General features: G+C 55.0%; 1 protein-coding gene across 2 annotated transcripts in view; it reads right to left on the bottom strand.

The window, feature by feature from the left end:
• The window catches only part of LOXL2 (lysyl oxidase like 2), a 97466-nt gene that overhangs the window by 4844 nt on the left and 75983 nt on the right, over positions 1–16639 (bottom strand). For both annotated transcript variants that reach the window (XM_037028655.1, XM_037028654.1), the window contains 5 exons: positions 13573–13740; positions 11239–11401; positions 7133–7376; positions 2648–2763; positions 1384–1520 (listed from right to left, as the gene is read on the bottom strand). In XM_037028655.1, coding sequence (XP_036884550.1) covers positions 1384–1520; positions 2648–2763; positions 7133–7376; positions 11239–11401; positions 13573–13740 — 828 coding nt within the window. The remainder of the gene's footprint in view (positions 1–1383; positions 1521–2647; positions 2764–7132; positions 7377–11238; positions 11402–13572; positions 13741–16639) is intronic.

Raw genomic sequence — 16639 nt, 5'->3', positions numbered from 1 at the left:
CTACCCTGAGGGACATTTTCTTTTTCATTAATCAGAGGCATTCACTTGGCCATAATGAGTTCATGTGTGGTGTGACCTAGGTTTGCCTGGCTACCACTGGCGACATGAGATAGCGCCAGTGCAGGGCTCCGCAGGGCCTGGCCTGCCAGCAGTTCTCAATGAGCCACAGTTACTCCACAGGTAGCATTTGTCAGGACACAATGCACGACCACACACACTGGCCCAGCCAAGTGACTGCCAGCCTCAAACGGAGCCGCCCTCCGTGGTGTACGTGCACAGCAGCACAGATGTCCATTCTTTGAAATGCAGAGCACTCTGCCCTTTGGCTGGGCCTCTCCAAGTCTGCGGTTTTGCCCTTGTGGGTGGAAAAGTGCTTGGCTGTCTGATTTCTAGCCTCTGAAATTGCCCAGGGAAGCTTTTAAAGCCCTTTTGCAGGTGTCGGTTCATCCCAGGGCTGTCTATAGGGTAGGGACCGTGGGCCAGGCCCTGAGCTGGCTGAAGGGCCCCTTGGGAAGCCTTTCAAGGCACAATGACACATTCCTGGCCTCCTACTTTGCCACCCATGAGGCAGGCTGGAAAGTAAGACGGGAGGGGATGTAAGAAAAATGAGAGGGTGCGAGGACACCTCTGCAGGCGCACGTCCACCTGTGCGACCCCGTCTTCCCCACCGGGCAGGGACCATCTGCAGGACAGTGGGAGGCTGAGGCTCCCTGGTCCCTCCCCAGGGCTGGCCTTCCACCCAGACACAGTGTGTGGAAGCCCTGGCCAGTGCCCTACACTGTTGCTGGACAGGCGGCCGGTGGCGCCAGCCATTCGACTGCTATCGATCCACTTCTCTGCACTGAGAAGTAAGCCCTCTGCAGGCTCTTTTACATGAGGCGAACATTTGGGGGAGAGGCAAGGCACGGACACGTGTGAGCAACCGCCTTTTCTGAGATCGCTTTCAGACTTGACAGCGCAGGCCAAGGCAGGGCGAGGGTGGCGGCAGCAAACTCAGTGGAGGTGGTGAGGCCGCAGCTCTGAAGGAAGCAAAAGGTGCAGGTGGCCTTCCAGTCTGTGGGACCAGCTCCTGGCCTGAGGACCAAATGTGGCTGCAGATGCCTTTGATCTGAGAGCACCAGAGCTTAAGTGCATTGAGTGCCACTCTCTCAGGAGGTCTGCAGTCCACCTGCCCCTGCCCAGGCCTGCATGCCTCACACACGCAGGCTGCCTGACTGACCACATGGGCCTCTGGGGCGGGACCCCCGCACTTCAGACAACCTGGCCTTCCCATACGTGTCCTGGGCTTGGGCACCCACAGAAAGGGGGCTGCCTCCCCCTCTCTGGGAAAGACACCCCTCCTCCCATCAGCAGGGGCCTGGAACTCCTCCCCACGCCCCTCACCTGGAAAAGGTATTCTCCCGGAGGCACATCGGTGATGTCCACCCACTGGCAGTCAATGTCATGGCGGTACACGTCCCAGCAGCCCATGGTGATGCCCTGCTCACCAAAGTTGGCACACTCGTAACTCTTCTGGACGTCTGCAGGCAGGTGTGGAGAAAGCCCCAGTCACCACGTACACCTGGTACCTCTGCCCTCTGTGCCACCCTTCCCACAAAGGACCCCAGACAGCCCTGCTGGTGGGTGACATCCCCAGACCTACCCTCAGCGCCTCTCTTCCTTCCCCAAGCCCCCCACCCACAGCTTGATCAGGGCCCAGCAGCTACTGCATAGTGTGGTGTCTCTGATCCTCTCTCCCTTGCTCTGTTTTCTACCCACATCCCAGCCCTCCCTTCAGACCCAGCCACGGTCCCCTCCTCCACGAAGCCTTCCTTGACCAGTCTGGCCTACCTGGCCCCTCTGAGGAATCATTAGCCTGAGAATGAAGTACACGCCTATCTGAGAAAGCTCTGGCATTATTTGTTTAGCTTCATGTGGATTTATCTTCTCTCTCTCTGGACAATCAACACTTGGATATGGGCTCAGGTCTGGTTTCTCTGCCTGACCTGACTGGGCCAGCCATCTGTATGGCACACAGTAGGTACTCAAAACTCATTTGCTATGCGGTTTCATGGCATACAGTGGCCGTCACATTTACTGAGAGGCTGCCACTCTAAGCAGTGTCAGGGTCTACTCTAAGCACTGGGCATCCTGAGAAAAACCCTGTGTCTTCCCTCAAGGAACTCCAGTCTTGTGAGGATGGCAGGTGTGCCCACAGGTGATCAAAGAACAGGTGGGACACTGTGAGCAGAGTTCTGCCTCTGCCTGGGGGAGCAGAGAGAGTCTGGGAACTGCAGAGAGGCTCCTTGAGCTTGAACTTGAAGGGTAAGAGCCTGAGGGGCAGGGGCACTTGGCCTTGGGACATAAAAAGAATGGCTGTGGCAGCCAGAGAGGAAGGGGACTCTGTGTCTGGTCCAAGGGTTTGGGCCTTACCAGGGAGACTGCATGGCCTGACCGGTCCCCATCAGCATAACTCTTGGGGGGGTCCAGGCCTTGCCCACACCCTCAGCCCTGGGTGTGGCCATGGGAGCTCCCACAGAGAAAGGTCATGCTGGAGAGTCAGCAGTGGCCAGAGTGGCAGCATCCAGCATCAGACCTGGGCTCTGGGCTGGGTGGGCACCGCCGTTGGAGTCCCTCTGCAGCCCCCCAGCACTCCCCTCAAAGATACCTCCTTCACACTCGGTGTCCTCCAAGCAGAAGCTGGCCTTGTGGCCCTCTGCCACCTTGGTGCCATTGAGGTTCAGGAGATCGTAGTAGGTGAACACTTCCATGCTGTGGTAGTGCCTGGAACGAGAGGCAGGGCGGGGGGTCAGTCTGGGCAGCAGCTGCTGCTTGCAAGCCACTGCCTGGGTAGCAACTGGCTTCTGGGGACACCTCGAGTCACGTGGTCCAAAGGGGCCACCGGTGGGAGAGGGGGGGTGATGAAGGAGGTGGTACTGAGGTGCTTACGTGCTCCAGAGCAGAGCAGCAGCCCACCTTCCGAGACCTTGGCTCCCCGGGCGGCTACTCGGGAACAACACTGTGTGCAAGGTTGGGCGGGGGGGGGAAGGGGGCGGTGCCGGGATGGGCACAGGGCCTGGCACACAGTGTGCTCTGTAAGTAATGATATCTGTACCGAGTGCTTCCATGGACCCTCCTGCGAGCTGTGATGGTTCTCACAGCCCACTCGACGTCGTCTTTGGAAAACTTTTTAAAGGGGGAATGTCGTAGAGAGGGAAAGAGAAGGGAACAGGGAGTGTCTGTGGAGTAGGGGGAGAGGCCTAAGAGCAGGCACCAGGCTGACCCAGGGACAGGCAGGCAGGAAGCGAGAACAGACGGGGGCAGGGGTGTCGGCCATAGCTGGCAGCATGAGCAGCAGGAAGTCTGTGCTCCTTGATGGAGCGGATGGGAAAGGCAGGGAGACAGCTCTGGAGGCCTGTGGGAAGGGGTGAAGCAGCGGACGGAGCGTTGTGCAGCCCGGCTGACTGGCTGTTTACGTGATGGCAGTTTCTTCACGGTGCCGGGCGGGGCAGAGAGAACCCAGCAGATCCTGGGAAAGCGATGCATTTGGCTCAGAATACACAGGAGCACCTGGCTGCTGTGGTGGGGCTGCCAAGGCCCTGGACTGGAGGGCCGTCCTCAGCTGCCACGCGTGTGTCACAGGCCTGCACCTACAGATCACACCTGTCTCTCCTGTTACAGCGGACATTTGGAAAATGGGGAAAACGGAAGGCAGGGCACCTTGGCATGGGAGCAGAACTACCTGTTTTGCTTATGCGTGACCTGAGTTGTCGCCTCAGGGAAGAGGGAATGATGCGGTAGGAGAAACTGCAGAAATACTGACGACAGGGCTTGTGACAGAGGGGTCCTTGGTACCCGTCCACTGTTCCCTTACTACTAATCCTCCCTATAGGAGTATTTCATTGCTACCACCACCACTACCATGCCTGTGATTATCCCCAGGCCCAGCGTAGCTCCCTTGCTTCCCAGGCCTCCCGTGGTTGTCTCAGGCTCTCTCCGCTGGAATACGCAGTGGGACGGAGGGAAGAGGCGAATGAATGAAAAGGGTAGGTTTTCAGAGAGGAAATTAGAGGTTCTTTTCCTCTTCCTCCCATGTTTGCCTTGGCTAAAAATAATGTCGTAAGTTCTACGCTGGGCTTTTTCCAGCTCACTCAGGTTTCCGGGTAGAATGATGCTGAGCCAGGGGCCCACCGAGAACATTCACAAGGACACGTTTCGTGGCAGCTGAAGTGACGGTGTTGAAAGAGTCTCTTGGTTTCTCGAAGGAGCAAGATGAGGCATGAGGTCTGACTCATCGCCCAAACCATGTCTGCTTCTTTCAGAGAACAGCCTCTGTTACCATGTTTACCAGCTGGAGAGACCGAGGAGAAATAGGCTTATGTTCCCTTGTCTAAACAACGCCGACGGAGGCCACAGACAGACTGCTGTGAGACTGACCTCCTCCCGCTCCCTCTGCTTCCTGCAAACTCAATTTAAGAATCGCCGCATCGCTTCAGTTTCCCCTGCGAACATCAGGAGTAAAACAGCTGGTTGGAGCCTCCCAGTTCTCGCTAGCGGCATCACCCCCAGTGCTGCAACTCCCTCCCAGCCGGCTGGCCTTGCAGCCCAGGGGCCCACCGCCCACCCAAACCACGCCACCTCTGTACCCCAGGGGAGGTGGGAAGCATGTCCTGGTGACGAGGGTGCAGCTCCTCTCTCCAGGATGTGGCGTCTGGACCTTTGGAAGTTTAAGAGGGGGACTGATCCATGGGGAAGAAACGCCAGAGCACTGAGGAGACTGACACTTGAAGGAGGTCATTCACCGTGATCTGGACAAAGGAAGGACTTCATCCGGAAGATTCCAGAGCCCCACGTACGAGGACATGGTACTCGTGGAGGAAGACAGTGAGGGACGCACACTCCATGACAGACAAAACCAGACCAGAGAAAGGCAAGAGGCTTGAGTATATTCTTTCCTAGCCCAGGTCACTGGGGACCCAAACAGAACTTCAGTGAGAGAATCAGTGCACTTCGCAGAGGAGACGTTTCACTCGCCATCTTTCTCACACCTGCCCCCATCCCATGCCTCTCACCGCCCCTCCCCCCCCCCCCCCNGGGGGATAGTTTTCCTCATTTGCACTAATTCGAGCCAGGGTTCTCAGCTTTGGCTTCACAGATGGGCTCAGAATCTGCTGAACCAAGATGTTAAATATCCCAGAAAAAATTTTCTTTTGTGTGGAGGAAGGGCCAGCTTTCATCAGACTCCCAAAGGTACCCAATAGAGTTTCGGGGCCAGGTGTCATGTTGGAAGGTCCTCCCGCAGAGCCCGGAGGAGTCCCCAGGGCTCTGGAGGCTGAATGGGGGCTCTCATGCTCCCTGGGACGCTCGGGTCACAGGTCCTCAGTTACAGACCAGCAAGCCACATATTCCTTCCCACACAGCCCTCCCACACCATTTACTGGAACATCTGTAAGCCAAGACATAAAATAGGCCACAGGAAAAGCAGGGCGGATGATCAGAAGACGCTTCCACAATGTCACCATGTGTATTCTCAGAGGACAGCCCATTCGTGGGAGAGCAAGCATATGTCACACAGAGGCTCCTACTAAGTCATGTCTGGGTGGACCGCCTAGTGTGGGGCAGAGATGCAATTACCTTCTACTTATAGGCGCTCTGCCGGTGGCAGCCCCCGCGCGCCCAGGCTGCCCCCACGCACTCCCCAGGAAGCCAGGCACCACTGTGGTCACGACTTCCCTTTTACCCTCGACTTCCACCCTGCAGAAGATCAATGTGCTTCCGCACAGAGGGCAAACATTTTTTGGCGAATGAGAACCTTCCGAACACACAGAGAGTGCTATAAAGGAAACCCAGCACCCTGAAGTTCTACCACGGTCTTGTCTTTTGAAACGAGTTGAACAAGTGTACCCCCAAACTGAGTCAAATGGGTCGAGGCCATCGGCTGTCCCATGATAAAGCAACTGGAGAGATTTGACAGAGGGTCAGCGGAGGCGACAGAAAGAGTGCGTGTCTGGGGCTCAGACAGGCCTGAGTCGGGTTCCTCACCCGCGAGAGTGAGGGTGCCCCATGCCTGGGACTCAGAGGGCATCAAGAAATGTTCGTTCTTGTGCCCCTAACAATGATCCCCACATTTCTGAGCTGGGAGGAAGCCAAGAGATGAGCTAGACAGGGGTGTCTCAGACTGTGATGGTCACACAAGTACCTGGTGACCTTGTTAAATCACAGATTCTAACATGAAGTCGGCCCCGGGCCCTGGGGTGCCAGCTGACAGCAGGTGCGCCAGCCGGCGGCTTTGCTTAGAGAAGCTGGACCAGGTGCAAAAGCTCTGATGTGCAGCTGGGAGTCTGAGCACAGGGAGGAGCACCCACTGGGCCAGCTCCGTGGACCCTAGGGGGGCTGTCCAATGGCAGGGGCCTCCCTCCCTTCCCTTGCAAGAGTCCACTCGTTTCTGTTTCTGACTCAGGTCTGGGCAGGAAAAGGTGAAGAAGCAGGGGCCACATGTTCTAGATTTACAGTAGGAATCCAGGCAAAGAACAAATGGGAAGGCTGGAGATGAAGGGGGTAGCTTCTGTTGGCTCCAGCTGGGGCTGGCTCTGGGATTCCATTCTGTTCCCACCCAGGATTTATAGCCCTGGGATCAGACCCACAAACTGAGGCCTGGAAGGGACATGAGAGGTCCTGGGTGATGTGGCCCAGCTGCCTGGAGTCACTCAGCAGCTCAGAGGCACAGTGCACTTGAGAGACCAGGGGCTAGAATGCTTGTCCCCAAACCCACTGTCTTCCTAGAAATACTTTAAATACATCCTGGTACTTAAAGTATATTTTTAAATGACCTCAGAGTCCAATCACTATAGGACTTCCAAGTGCCTTACAGAGCACGAATTTCCTATGGACACACTTGGAAACCACAGACAAAGCTTGTTCCCTAATGTGAGAGGCATGCGGGGCAGGAGAGAGCCTGGGCTCAGGGAGGGAGAGGGGGCCAGGGCAGCTGCAGCGGAGAAGGGCGGGCCAGCTCACAGACTCCCTCCAGCTCAGGGAAACCCTGCCCTTGGACCATGTGGCTCTGTAAGTGACCCTGTGATTCTCAGTCCCATCTGGGCCCTGCAGAACACTGGGCTGGGACAGCTTGGGGGTGATGGAAGGGAGGCCTTACCTGTGGCAGTCGTGCCAGATCCACGCATGACGGCCATTCTTGGGCCGGAAGTCGGACTGGCCGTTGTTGTGGATCTGGGAGGAAAAGCGCAGCAGCCGCCGGTAGCCTGTCCGGGGGTCGGTCTGGGCGGCCGAGGCCGAGAGGCAGCTCTCCTCCATGGCACACTGGAGCATGAACATGGGCCGGTCCTCCAGGTAGGTGGTCTGCTGCACGATCTCCGCGCTGAGGACCAGGTCGGGGGCGGCTGCGGAGGGCGCATGGTGCTCAAGGCCAGATGCGAGGCCCCTCACGCCCGCCCAAGTCCTTGACTTCTGATCGCTGAACTGGGGCAACCTTCCCTCCTTCCACCCCCTGTCCCTGACTGGAATAAGCCCTGCCTTCTGGAATTGGCTCATGATCTCCCTCTCAAGGCCACCTTCCCTTGGGGATGCCACCCCAAATTCCTCTTCCCCTTCTCTGGGTGTCCCTTGAACACCTCGGCAGGTATCAGGGCAAAACTCTGGAAACGGTGAAATCCAGGTGACAAGTACACGAGGATTCGCTCTATCATCTTCACTACTTCTGAGTTGCTTGAGATTGTCCACAATAAACACCAAACAATAACAAGGACAACGGCAAATAATAACACTGTTCTCTCCACCCAGAAGGAGAATCCTCTTAATTCCTCGGGCTGACTCTTCTGGGAGCGATGCAGATCTATTTTTCAATGTGGGTGATGCTCTAGGTTTTGTAGTCTGCTCATACTGTTTCCCTTTCAAATATATCTTGACGTATTTCCTTGTTAATAAATATCCATTGCAACACTGATTACATCTCTACATCATATTTAATTCATAACCTTAGCCCATGCATTGTTTGCTTGGAATTTTTCCCAGTTAAAGATAAAGCTGCAATAAACATCCTGCAGTAAATCTGTGCATGTAACTTGAATGATTTCTTTGGAGCGTATTTCTTTCAGCGAAACTGCTGAGAGGAAGAGCTGCCTATTTTCCAGGCTCTGATGCTCATTTTATTGACGATTACCTGAACAGGTTCTTCTGGTTTCCACTCACACTTGCTCTAGGGCTTAGTTTTAAAAGGGCGTCTTTTAAACAGGATGGATTTACTCAATTAGCACATTGCACATAGCAGGTGTTTAAAAAATTACTGATGGCTACAATCTATATTCACTGTAAAACTGTATTGGGATTCACTTCTTTACAAAAAGACTGTAAGTTTCCCTTTATAAGGGAGAGTCCATTGAACATTTCTAGTACAAGCCATTTCACAAAAAATATCATATATGAATTATTTACAAGGTCCACCTATCCTTTATTTTCTAACAAGTTGCTTCTGAGTTTTGGAAGAGCATGTGGAAGGTCACACAGGTGGGTGTGGGGCTGGGAGTGAAGACAGGAACTGGGGGCTCCCGGGGCTGGGAACGCCTTCCTCTCGGAGGACACGCACCAGGAGGGGTGCTGGGTGTTCCGGGCACTCTCAGAGAGGGGCTGAGAGTCTCTCGTTCATGGTCTGTACACTAGTCAGCCCTCCATGAACAGCCCTCTGCTTACTGGGAGGAGCCCAGCTCTGCCTCCAGCTCAGAGTCTTCACATAGCAGGGCCTGCGCTTGGCTGGCCCCTGGGTGGTGCTCTCAGCACCTGCCGTGGGACGGGGCCCTGGCCTCCTTTAGATCCGGGATGTCACCAGAAGCCCACAAGAGGCACACCTTCATGCACCCACCTGCCAAGCGTTACCATAGAACTGCTAAACAAGGCAGACCTCGCGCTCTCGCAGGGGAGACGGACAGAAGCAGCGTCAAGTGGTCACAACTGTGGCCAGAGCTTGGAGGAGAAACAGGGGATACGTTGGGGGTTATAACGAGGGCACCCAGTCTGGGGAAGTCAGGGGAGACTCCCTTGGAGGCAGTCCCCTTCCAGCTGTTCCCCAGAGGACGAGTGGAGACTAGAGGAAATAACTCTAAGGTCGGGGGGGGGGGGGGGAAGGGAAGNAAGGTCGGGGGGGGGGGGGTAAGGAAGAGCATTTCAGGCACAATGAGTAGCACAGGGCAGGTCCCTGAGGTGTGAAGTGATCTGGACAGTTAAGGAGGGTGGGGGGTAGAAGGCCACCTGGAACGAGTTTGGGTGCTGTGAGCTGGGCTTGCTGAGCGCTGTGGGCGAGTTTGGGCAGGGCTTGAACAGAATTGAGTGTGTGTGGGGGGTGGGCGCCAACCCTGGCTCAGGGAGGGGAGGGAGCTGGGGGCATGTGTCACTGGGGACCCAGTGAGGAGCCTGCAGTGAGGCAGCGTGGGACACGGAGTTGAAAGACCACAGAAAGGCAGGAATCGAGATGGAGTGAATATGGGAGTAAGGAGTGAGAGAGATGGGGAGGACTCGCAGGCTGGGCATGTGAAATGGCTGGGTCAGGAAAGGTAATTAACTGCAAGGGGATGCCCAAAGAACAGACTTGGTCTCTGTGACTAAAGCGTTAAGTCGCACCAGTGTTTCTGGCCCAAATGGCTACTGCCCCCTCCCCAGACCCTGCAGACTCCGAATGACGCCATCAGCCTAGGCCGAGGGTTTCTCTGAGCAACGTCCCTTGAAGCTCACCCCGGGCCTGCCGGGAGGAGTTGGTGCAAGGAAATGTCCTTCAAGCTCCTCTTGACTCGTGAGTTTGCTTCTATCTCATGGATACTGTGAATTGTATTAATGAACAGTTTTCCTCTTCCTTTGGCTGCTAGGAAGCTCATTGTGAAATTTACAACCTCTCGGTAGGTAGAGGTACAGGACTCTACAGTCCACATTTTAATTCAACTCTCTCGGATCCATTTGGAGTCGCTAACTTTTTGCTCATATCTACTTTCTTTTCACTTGCTTCTATTTTATGCTACCTTGAATTTTATTTAGGTTGATGTCATCTAAATATCCTTTTGGGAAAAACGGTCCATTACAAATATAAATAAATTAATGAAAATAAATGGTCCATCTCCCCCTTTGCCAAGAAAAGGTCCCTGAGAGCAGGGAGAGTGGTCCCCTGTGCCTGGGTGTATTTTCCCGGGGGCTGGTAAAGATGAGGGACTTGTCCCTCCCCTCAGACAGGACGCAGTAGTGTGGGGTGTCTGCCCGAGCAGCCAGCGCTGGCACCCAGAGTCCTGCCTCACGGGGTTAGGAGGTGCTGTGCGAGTCCAGAAGGGGCTGACGGGAGAATCGACCTGGCTGAGCTCGAGGTTCATCTTCTCCCTAGTTCTCCGTGATGGTGAATGACAGTGCACCACTATTTATCAAGCCCCTGCAGATACTCATTGTCGTACTTGAATTTCCAGTTTCTAGACAAAACGATGATAACTGCAGATCCCAGCGGTTAACTAGCTTTGCTGAGATCAGCAGTAAGTGGCGGGCAGGGTCAGGTCTCAGGGTGCTGGGCCAGAGCCTGGGCTCTCATGCCTCCCTGATGCCGGAGTGGTTTTGTATGGCCAGGGGTGGGGACTGGAGCTCCGGGTCAGGAGAGCGGCACGCCCACAGGCTGTCCCCTGGTCCTCTCACAGCCTGGAAGGGAAACTTCACCAGCCGGGCCATTCTGAACCCTGGTGAGGCTCCCCTTTCTGTATTTTCGGTCTCTCTACAGTGCCTGGGGGTTACCAGGAAGCTAAATCACCTCGAGGGCCTGAAACAGAAAAGGAGCTGGAGGAGAGCGGTAGGAAGAAAGCAGGCTGGCGTGTACCGGGCACCAGGCACCGGCCGCATGGCTCACTCACCTCGGAACCATCCTCCAAGGAAGTGTTCTGCTCACCACTCACTGCTAAGAACAGGAGTTCTCAGCCACTAACCTGCCCAAGGTCGCCTAAGTCATCTACAGCAACCCTGGGAGTGGAACCCAAGGCCCCCAGACACCCAGTCCCTCTCCTGCTTTCTCCCATCCCCACCCCCCCAAGCCACTATCACCCATGGTACCATGGTTGGGGTTGAGGGGGTATCCCTTTTGCTGTTTGCATCCAACTTCTCACTTAAGGAGAATTAACCTTTGCTCTCCCCTTTTGCTCAGCTCATGGCAAAGGCCTCAGGGCCTTGCAAGGAAGGAATAACCAGGGGGCTCTGGCCCCTTCCTGGAGCCTGGCGAGGAGGGACTCTCACTTTCTGAGCAGGCGACTCCAGCCCCGTATTGCATTCTGCCCTGGGGGCAGGCCACATCCTCATCGTGGCGACAGTGTGCCAGGGACAGCTCCGTTCCAGAGCACTTCACTCCGCTCATGACCACTTTGTTGGCATTGCTGTTTTCGTGCCAATACCAGGTCTCCTGGGGAATTGACAAAAGAAATGGTCAGCATGTCACCTCGAGTGGTCACTTTCTCATATTCTACAAATGTTCAGCCTCACAAAAGCCTCAACGCTTTATGATCTCATGTTGCAGGTGGAGACAGCTGAGGCACAGAGAATCATTTACCCAAATTGTACAGTTTGTTAGTGGCAGAGCAAGTGAGAACCAAGGTCTTCTGACAGTGAGACTGGGGTTCTATTGCCTACCTGACCCCCGCCTGCTCCGCTGCTCTGGAGAGCATTGCTAAGGTTGCTCTGGTCAAACAGCTGTTCATTGTTGTGGGTCAGAAATGGCAGGCACCTGCAACCCACACTTCCGCTCACTCATCCTGAGCCTAGAGCAGACATTACTAATCAAACACAGCACTTCTCCTCTGAGCCTGTGACCTCAGAATCCTTCTCAACACAGTGCTCCAGGAAGACACTAGTAAGTTACCAGAATTGGCACGAGAGAGGAAACCTATTCACGTATGATAGTAGTTAACTTGATATCCATACATTCTACTGGTTGTTTCCCTAGAGAACCTGACAATACATTCCTTACCTCTAAGCAGAAAACAGGGGCCTAGAGAAGGGACAGGCCTTGTCCTCAGTGACAGATATCAGCTGTAGGCCCTTCTCACAGTCCCGGCTGAGACCCAGATTCCTTAGGATTGAGCTGACAAGGAACAAAAACAGCTGGGCAGCCAATATGCTACAGCGAGCACTGTTTTTCTGCTCTCTGGAGAGAAATGGAAAGGGCCCTGGCTTGTCATAAGCAGTATGAGCAGAGACGCTGTGTGCACGCTGGGCACCTGGCTCCCGAGGCCATGGGCAGCAGTGCCAGCAGCCACTGGGCGGCATCTGCTCGGAATGTGCTACTTACCGTGCACCTGGCAGGCACTGAGGCCCAGCAGCACTGCTGGGTCCCTCCAGGTCTCACCCTTAGAAACCCTTCCCAAGCAAGGCCGCCCAGGGAACAGGAGCTGGAGGCAGGGTTAGCAAAGCAAGGCCCTGGGTGGGGGTCGGGGAGAGGCGCTCCAGCCGTTTTCCTGCTCTGTGAGAAGCTGAGGAAGGTGTTTAGAGCCAGGGTCCTGTGGACCTGGGATTCAGTCCATGCCACAGGGAGGAAACTGAGGCCTGGAAAGGTGGCTGCCTTGCCCCAGGTCTTGTGCCATGGGCCGTTTGGAGCACAGCTGGGCATAGGTTCTGAGCCTTCTGTCTCTTGCTCCCCTCCCCCCTCCTCCTCCGCCTCTTTCTGACCCTGTTCTACCCTGCAAGTGTCTGTTCCCACACAGTCCAGGGGCCAGAGGGAATAATTGTTTTGTCCTCACCTGAGGACATGCCCACCAATCCCAGAGAGAGGGGAAGGGAGGGAGAGAGAGGGGAGAGAAATATTGATCAGTTACCTCCTCTGTGTGCTTTCACCCGACCCCAAATCTACAACCCACACCTGTGCTCTGACTGGGAATTGAACCCATGACTCTTTGGTTCATGTGGTGATGCCCAACCAACTGAGCCACACTGGTCAGGGCAGAGAGACTAATTTTTGAAGCCTAACGCTACTTGATTTTCTTCTGCCTTTCAGTGGGGGCAGGAGCTTGGCTGCCCTCAGCTGCGTCACTGCCTTTGAGGAACGGACCTGGGCGAGGAGGGCGCAGCTGCTGTGACAAGGGTTCTGGATGGGCTTAGAAATACAGCAGCTGATCAGCGAGAGAATGAAGAGTGTGGCCTGCCACTATGAACACATCTGGCCAGAGGGGCCTCCAAGGGAGCAAGCTGAGGCCTATAGCATGTTGGGCCTTGGCCTGGGTGGTCTCTACTGCCCCATGAGACTGAGCTGCTTCCCTTTGGGAAGGACACATCAAGACACCCCAAGATTAGCCCTTGTCCTAGGATGAATCCCAGTGCACAAAGCTGAGTGGACTGGTCTTCATTCTGCAACAAGGGGACAGGGAGGTGTGTGTGTGTGTAACCCCCACCCAAGGACTCAGAGTCGTGAGGGACAGAAATGAAGCCAGGATGTAGTTCCTGCCTCCAGGCCCCCAGCCCTTTGCTCTCCTCATCCTGGGCAGCTAGGGAAGGTCCATGGAAGACGGCAGGTGGAGGGTGGCTGAATAGAGGTTGTCAGGAGCAGACTAGATGGAGGGGCCCGAGCCCGGGACTTCTTACCTGGAAGGCATTGCTGGCAAACCCCAGGCCCAGCTGCCTGCAGACCACCATGGCCTCCACGATGCCCCAACTCTCGCTGCACACCGTCCCCCATACGAGGGACCCGTTCCTCTCCACCAACACCTCCACTCGGCCCTCGTAAGGGTTCCGGCCCCCATGCAGGCGCAGCTGTGGACAGAAAGGTGGGCATGGTCACCAAGGGGGGATGGAGAGGAGCATTCCCACTGTACTGCCATCAGTCCCAGTTCTCCCTAGTCACGAGGTCCTGCCTGGGACATGGCCAGATTCAACAGCATCACTGACAGCCTATTGTGTGCCGGCATCGTGCCCAGCCTGCTCTTACATATCAGGTGCTGGCACCCTGGGGACCTAGAGCCTAGATAGCCAGAAGACCCACAGACCATCACTGAGTACCACAGCAGAATCTGCCTCTGCTCTCCATGAGGTCTCCAGCGGGGGGCCGCTCTTAGAATCAGACACTTGGTAGGATGTGCCCAGGGCCTCTGAAATGTCAGAATTCCACAGACTGCTTCCTGGGCCTTCTTCTCACCACACTCTCTGCTTGGCTGGTCCCAGCTCCTGACCTCATCTCCTCCCGCAGTGCCCCTGCCATCCTCTCCACCCAGAGCTGTCAACTGCCTATTGGATAACTACACTGGGCACCTCTGAAACCCCTAATCAGAACTTGTCCTCTCTTCTCTCTCCACCCAAACTTGTGTTGTCTCTCCTACTTGTTCCCTGTGTCAGCTAAAGTCATTACCATCTCCCCAGGGCAGCCAACGTTTTATAAAAGGCCAGATGGTAAATATCATAGGCTTTGTGGGCTGTGTGTCCTGTCATAAGCACTCAATTCTGCCATGTAGTGTGCAAGCAGTCACAGATGACATGTCAATGACTGGGCGTGGCTGTGTCCCAATAACACTGTATTTACAAATACAGGCAGAGGGATGGATTTGGCCTGCAAACTCGTGCCCGCTGGATTCTGACATACAAGTCAGAAATCTGCCATCCTCAGCATCATCCCCCTCTCACTGCCCACACCCTCGTGGATTTTATCCCCCAAGTCTCTCGCCAACCCACCCACTTCCCTCCCCTTCTCCCAGGCACCTCTGTCTCTGGCCTCTACTCTTGCCTTCGTCCCCTTCAAAGGGGATGAAGCCCATTCTCTGGACTCAGAAGGCAGAGGCATCTTTAAAAAGCACCCGACCTGCCACTCCACTCCCAGAGGCCCCACTGCTCCCCTCTGATGCCTGCCGAGTGTCTCCCTCGTTGTTGTACCCTGACCTCCAGGCACTTGGCCTCCTTTCCGTTTCCATGGCTCCCTGACTCTCACAACCACATCGCGCAGGAAGTCACACATTTCACATGGAAGCCCAGCACATGCAAAGGCCCTGTCCTGGCCCGTCTTGTTCCTCTTCTAGTCTCATGCCCTCTGCCAGTGCCCTCCGCTGGCGGCCAGCGCCCCTACCCCCCTTAGCTCCCTATTGTGGCTTTCTGTTTTGTGTAAGGCCAGTGCCTCCCCTAGGCTTTGATGACCAGGCAGCCCCTTTCAAGGAGCCTATCTCAAGTAAACACAGCCATTCAACTGGATGAGGAGCCGGCCCCCTCCGTCCCCTGAGGGTCCTTTATTTCAGAGACCTCGGTTGATTTAGATAACTGACATTTGGGCCACTTTTTTTCCTCTCCCTCTTACGTTTTACATTCGGCAATAAAAAGTGAGCCCACAGAACCCTGGGTCCTCACCCTTGACCCCAATAAAAGCAGAACCCCAGCCCTGGGTGCTCTCTCTCCACCCGGGACCTCCCTGTGTGGCCCCCACACGGTGTCATTGCAGTCCTGTAAGTAATAAATCTTTGTGTCTTCAAAGTTCTCTGATGGTTATCGCTGAAGGGCATCTTGCAATCTTCACAAGAACCACAGGGGCCCAGCACAGAACACCTGTATGTCTCCTTAGCATCTGGGACTATTATAATTACATGGCCTTTCAATTTGTCTAACATCTGTCTCCTCTGTTAGACTATCAGCTCGAAGGGGCAGTGCCGGGTTTGTCTGCTCTCCTGTGTGATCAGTATCAGCATCCCAGGAATGCTGGGTATGCCGCAACTATTTCTGGAATGAATGAATAAATAATCAGTCCCACTAAGTGAAAGCATGGACCCACTTCTATGGGCTCAAGCAGGGAGATCCGAAATTTGGGGAAGGGCTCTAAAACTGCAGACCTTAACCCAGATACCCCACCTTGCTACCCTTTGAGCTTCTAACAGTTCATGCCTTTGGCATAAGGCATGACAGCTCCAGGAATCCTCAGCACTAGAGCTGTCTGGTGAACGTCCTTAGCAACAGTACAATAGCTGACCAACCCTTAGCAACAGCATGACCCTTGGGGCACGTCTTCATTCCTATTATGGACTCAGGGGCTGCAGGGGTCAATGAGGTCAGCGGGCAAACAGGCGAGGCAAGGGCAGCTGTGATGTTCTATCTACCTCCCAGGGCTGTTGAGTAGATGGATAAAATGAAACAGTTCATGGAAAGTGCTTGGCAAGGCTTGGACCCCGGAGTTGCTTGTGAGATATTAGACACCATCATAGCAATGACCGTTATTAGCTGGGATTCCCACCAGAAAACGAGACCCTCTTCAGAGTAGATAGGAGGGCTCAGAACAGGCAAGAGGCCTGGCCTTCAGGATGCGGATGCAGGCTTTCCTGAGTGCTGCTGGCCTTGCTGTGACTGGATAGACCAGACCAACTCCAGGTCTGTGGCCTGCATCAGCCACTCAAGGAAAAGTCAAATGGTTTCTCTAGGGATCCTCTCTCACCTCCTTTATTAGAGGGGCAAACTGAAGCCTCAAAAAGATCAAGGAATCGTTAGTGAGTGGTTGTTATAAACCAGCTTGTGTCCCAAAATTCATAGACTAATCCCCAATGTGACTGTATCTGAAGAAAGAGCCTTTCAAGAGCTAACTGGGTTGGATGAGGTCATACGGGTGGGGCCCTCAGCCAACAGACTGGTGCTCCGACTCGAAGAGGGGGAGACACCCGGACGCACAACGCGGAGGGAAGTCCGTGAG

This window comes from Sturnira hondurensis, unplaced genomic scaffold, assembly GCF_014824575.4.
Source record: "Sturnira hondurensis isolate 20B ecotype Veracruz unplaced genomic scaffold, ASM1482457v3 Scaffold0020119, whole genome shotgun sequence".
NCBI classification, from domain to species: Eukaryota; Metazoa; Chordata; class Mammalia; order Chiroptera; family Phyllostomidae; genus Sturnira; species Sturnira hondurensis.
Note: the sequence above shows the minus strand (reverse complement) of the source record. Positions and strands in the feature narration are given on the sequence as shown.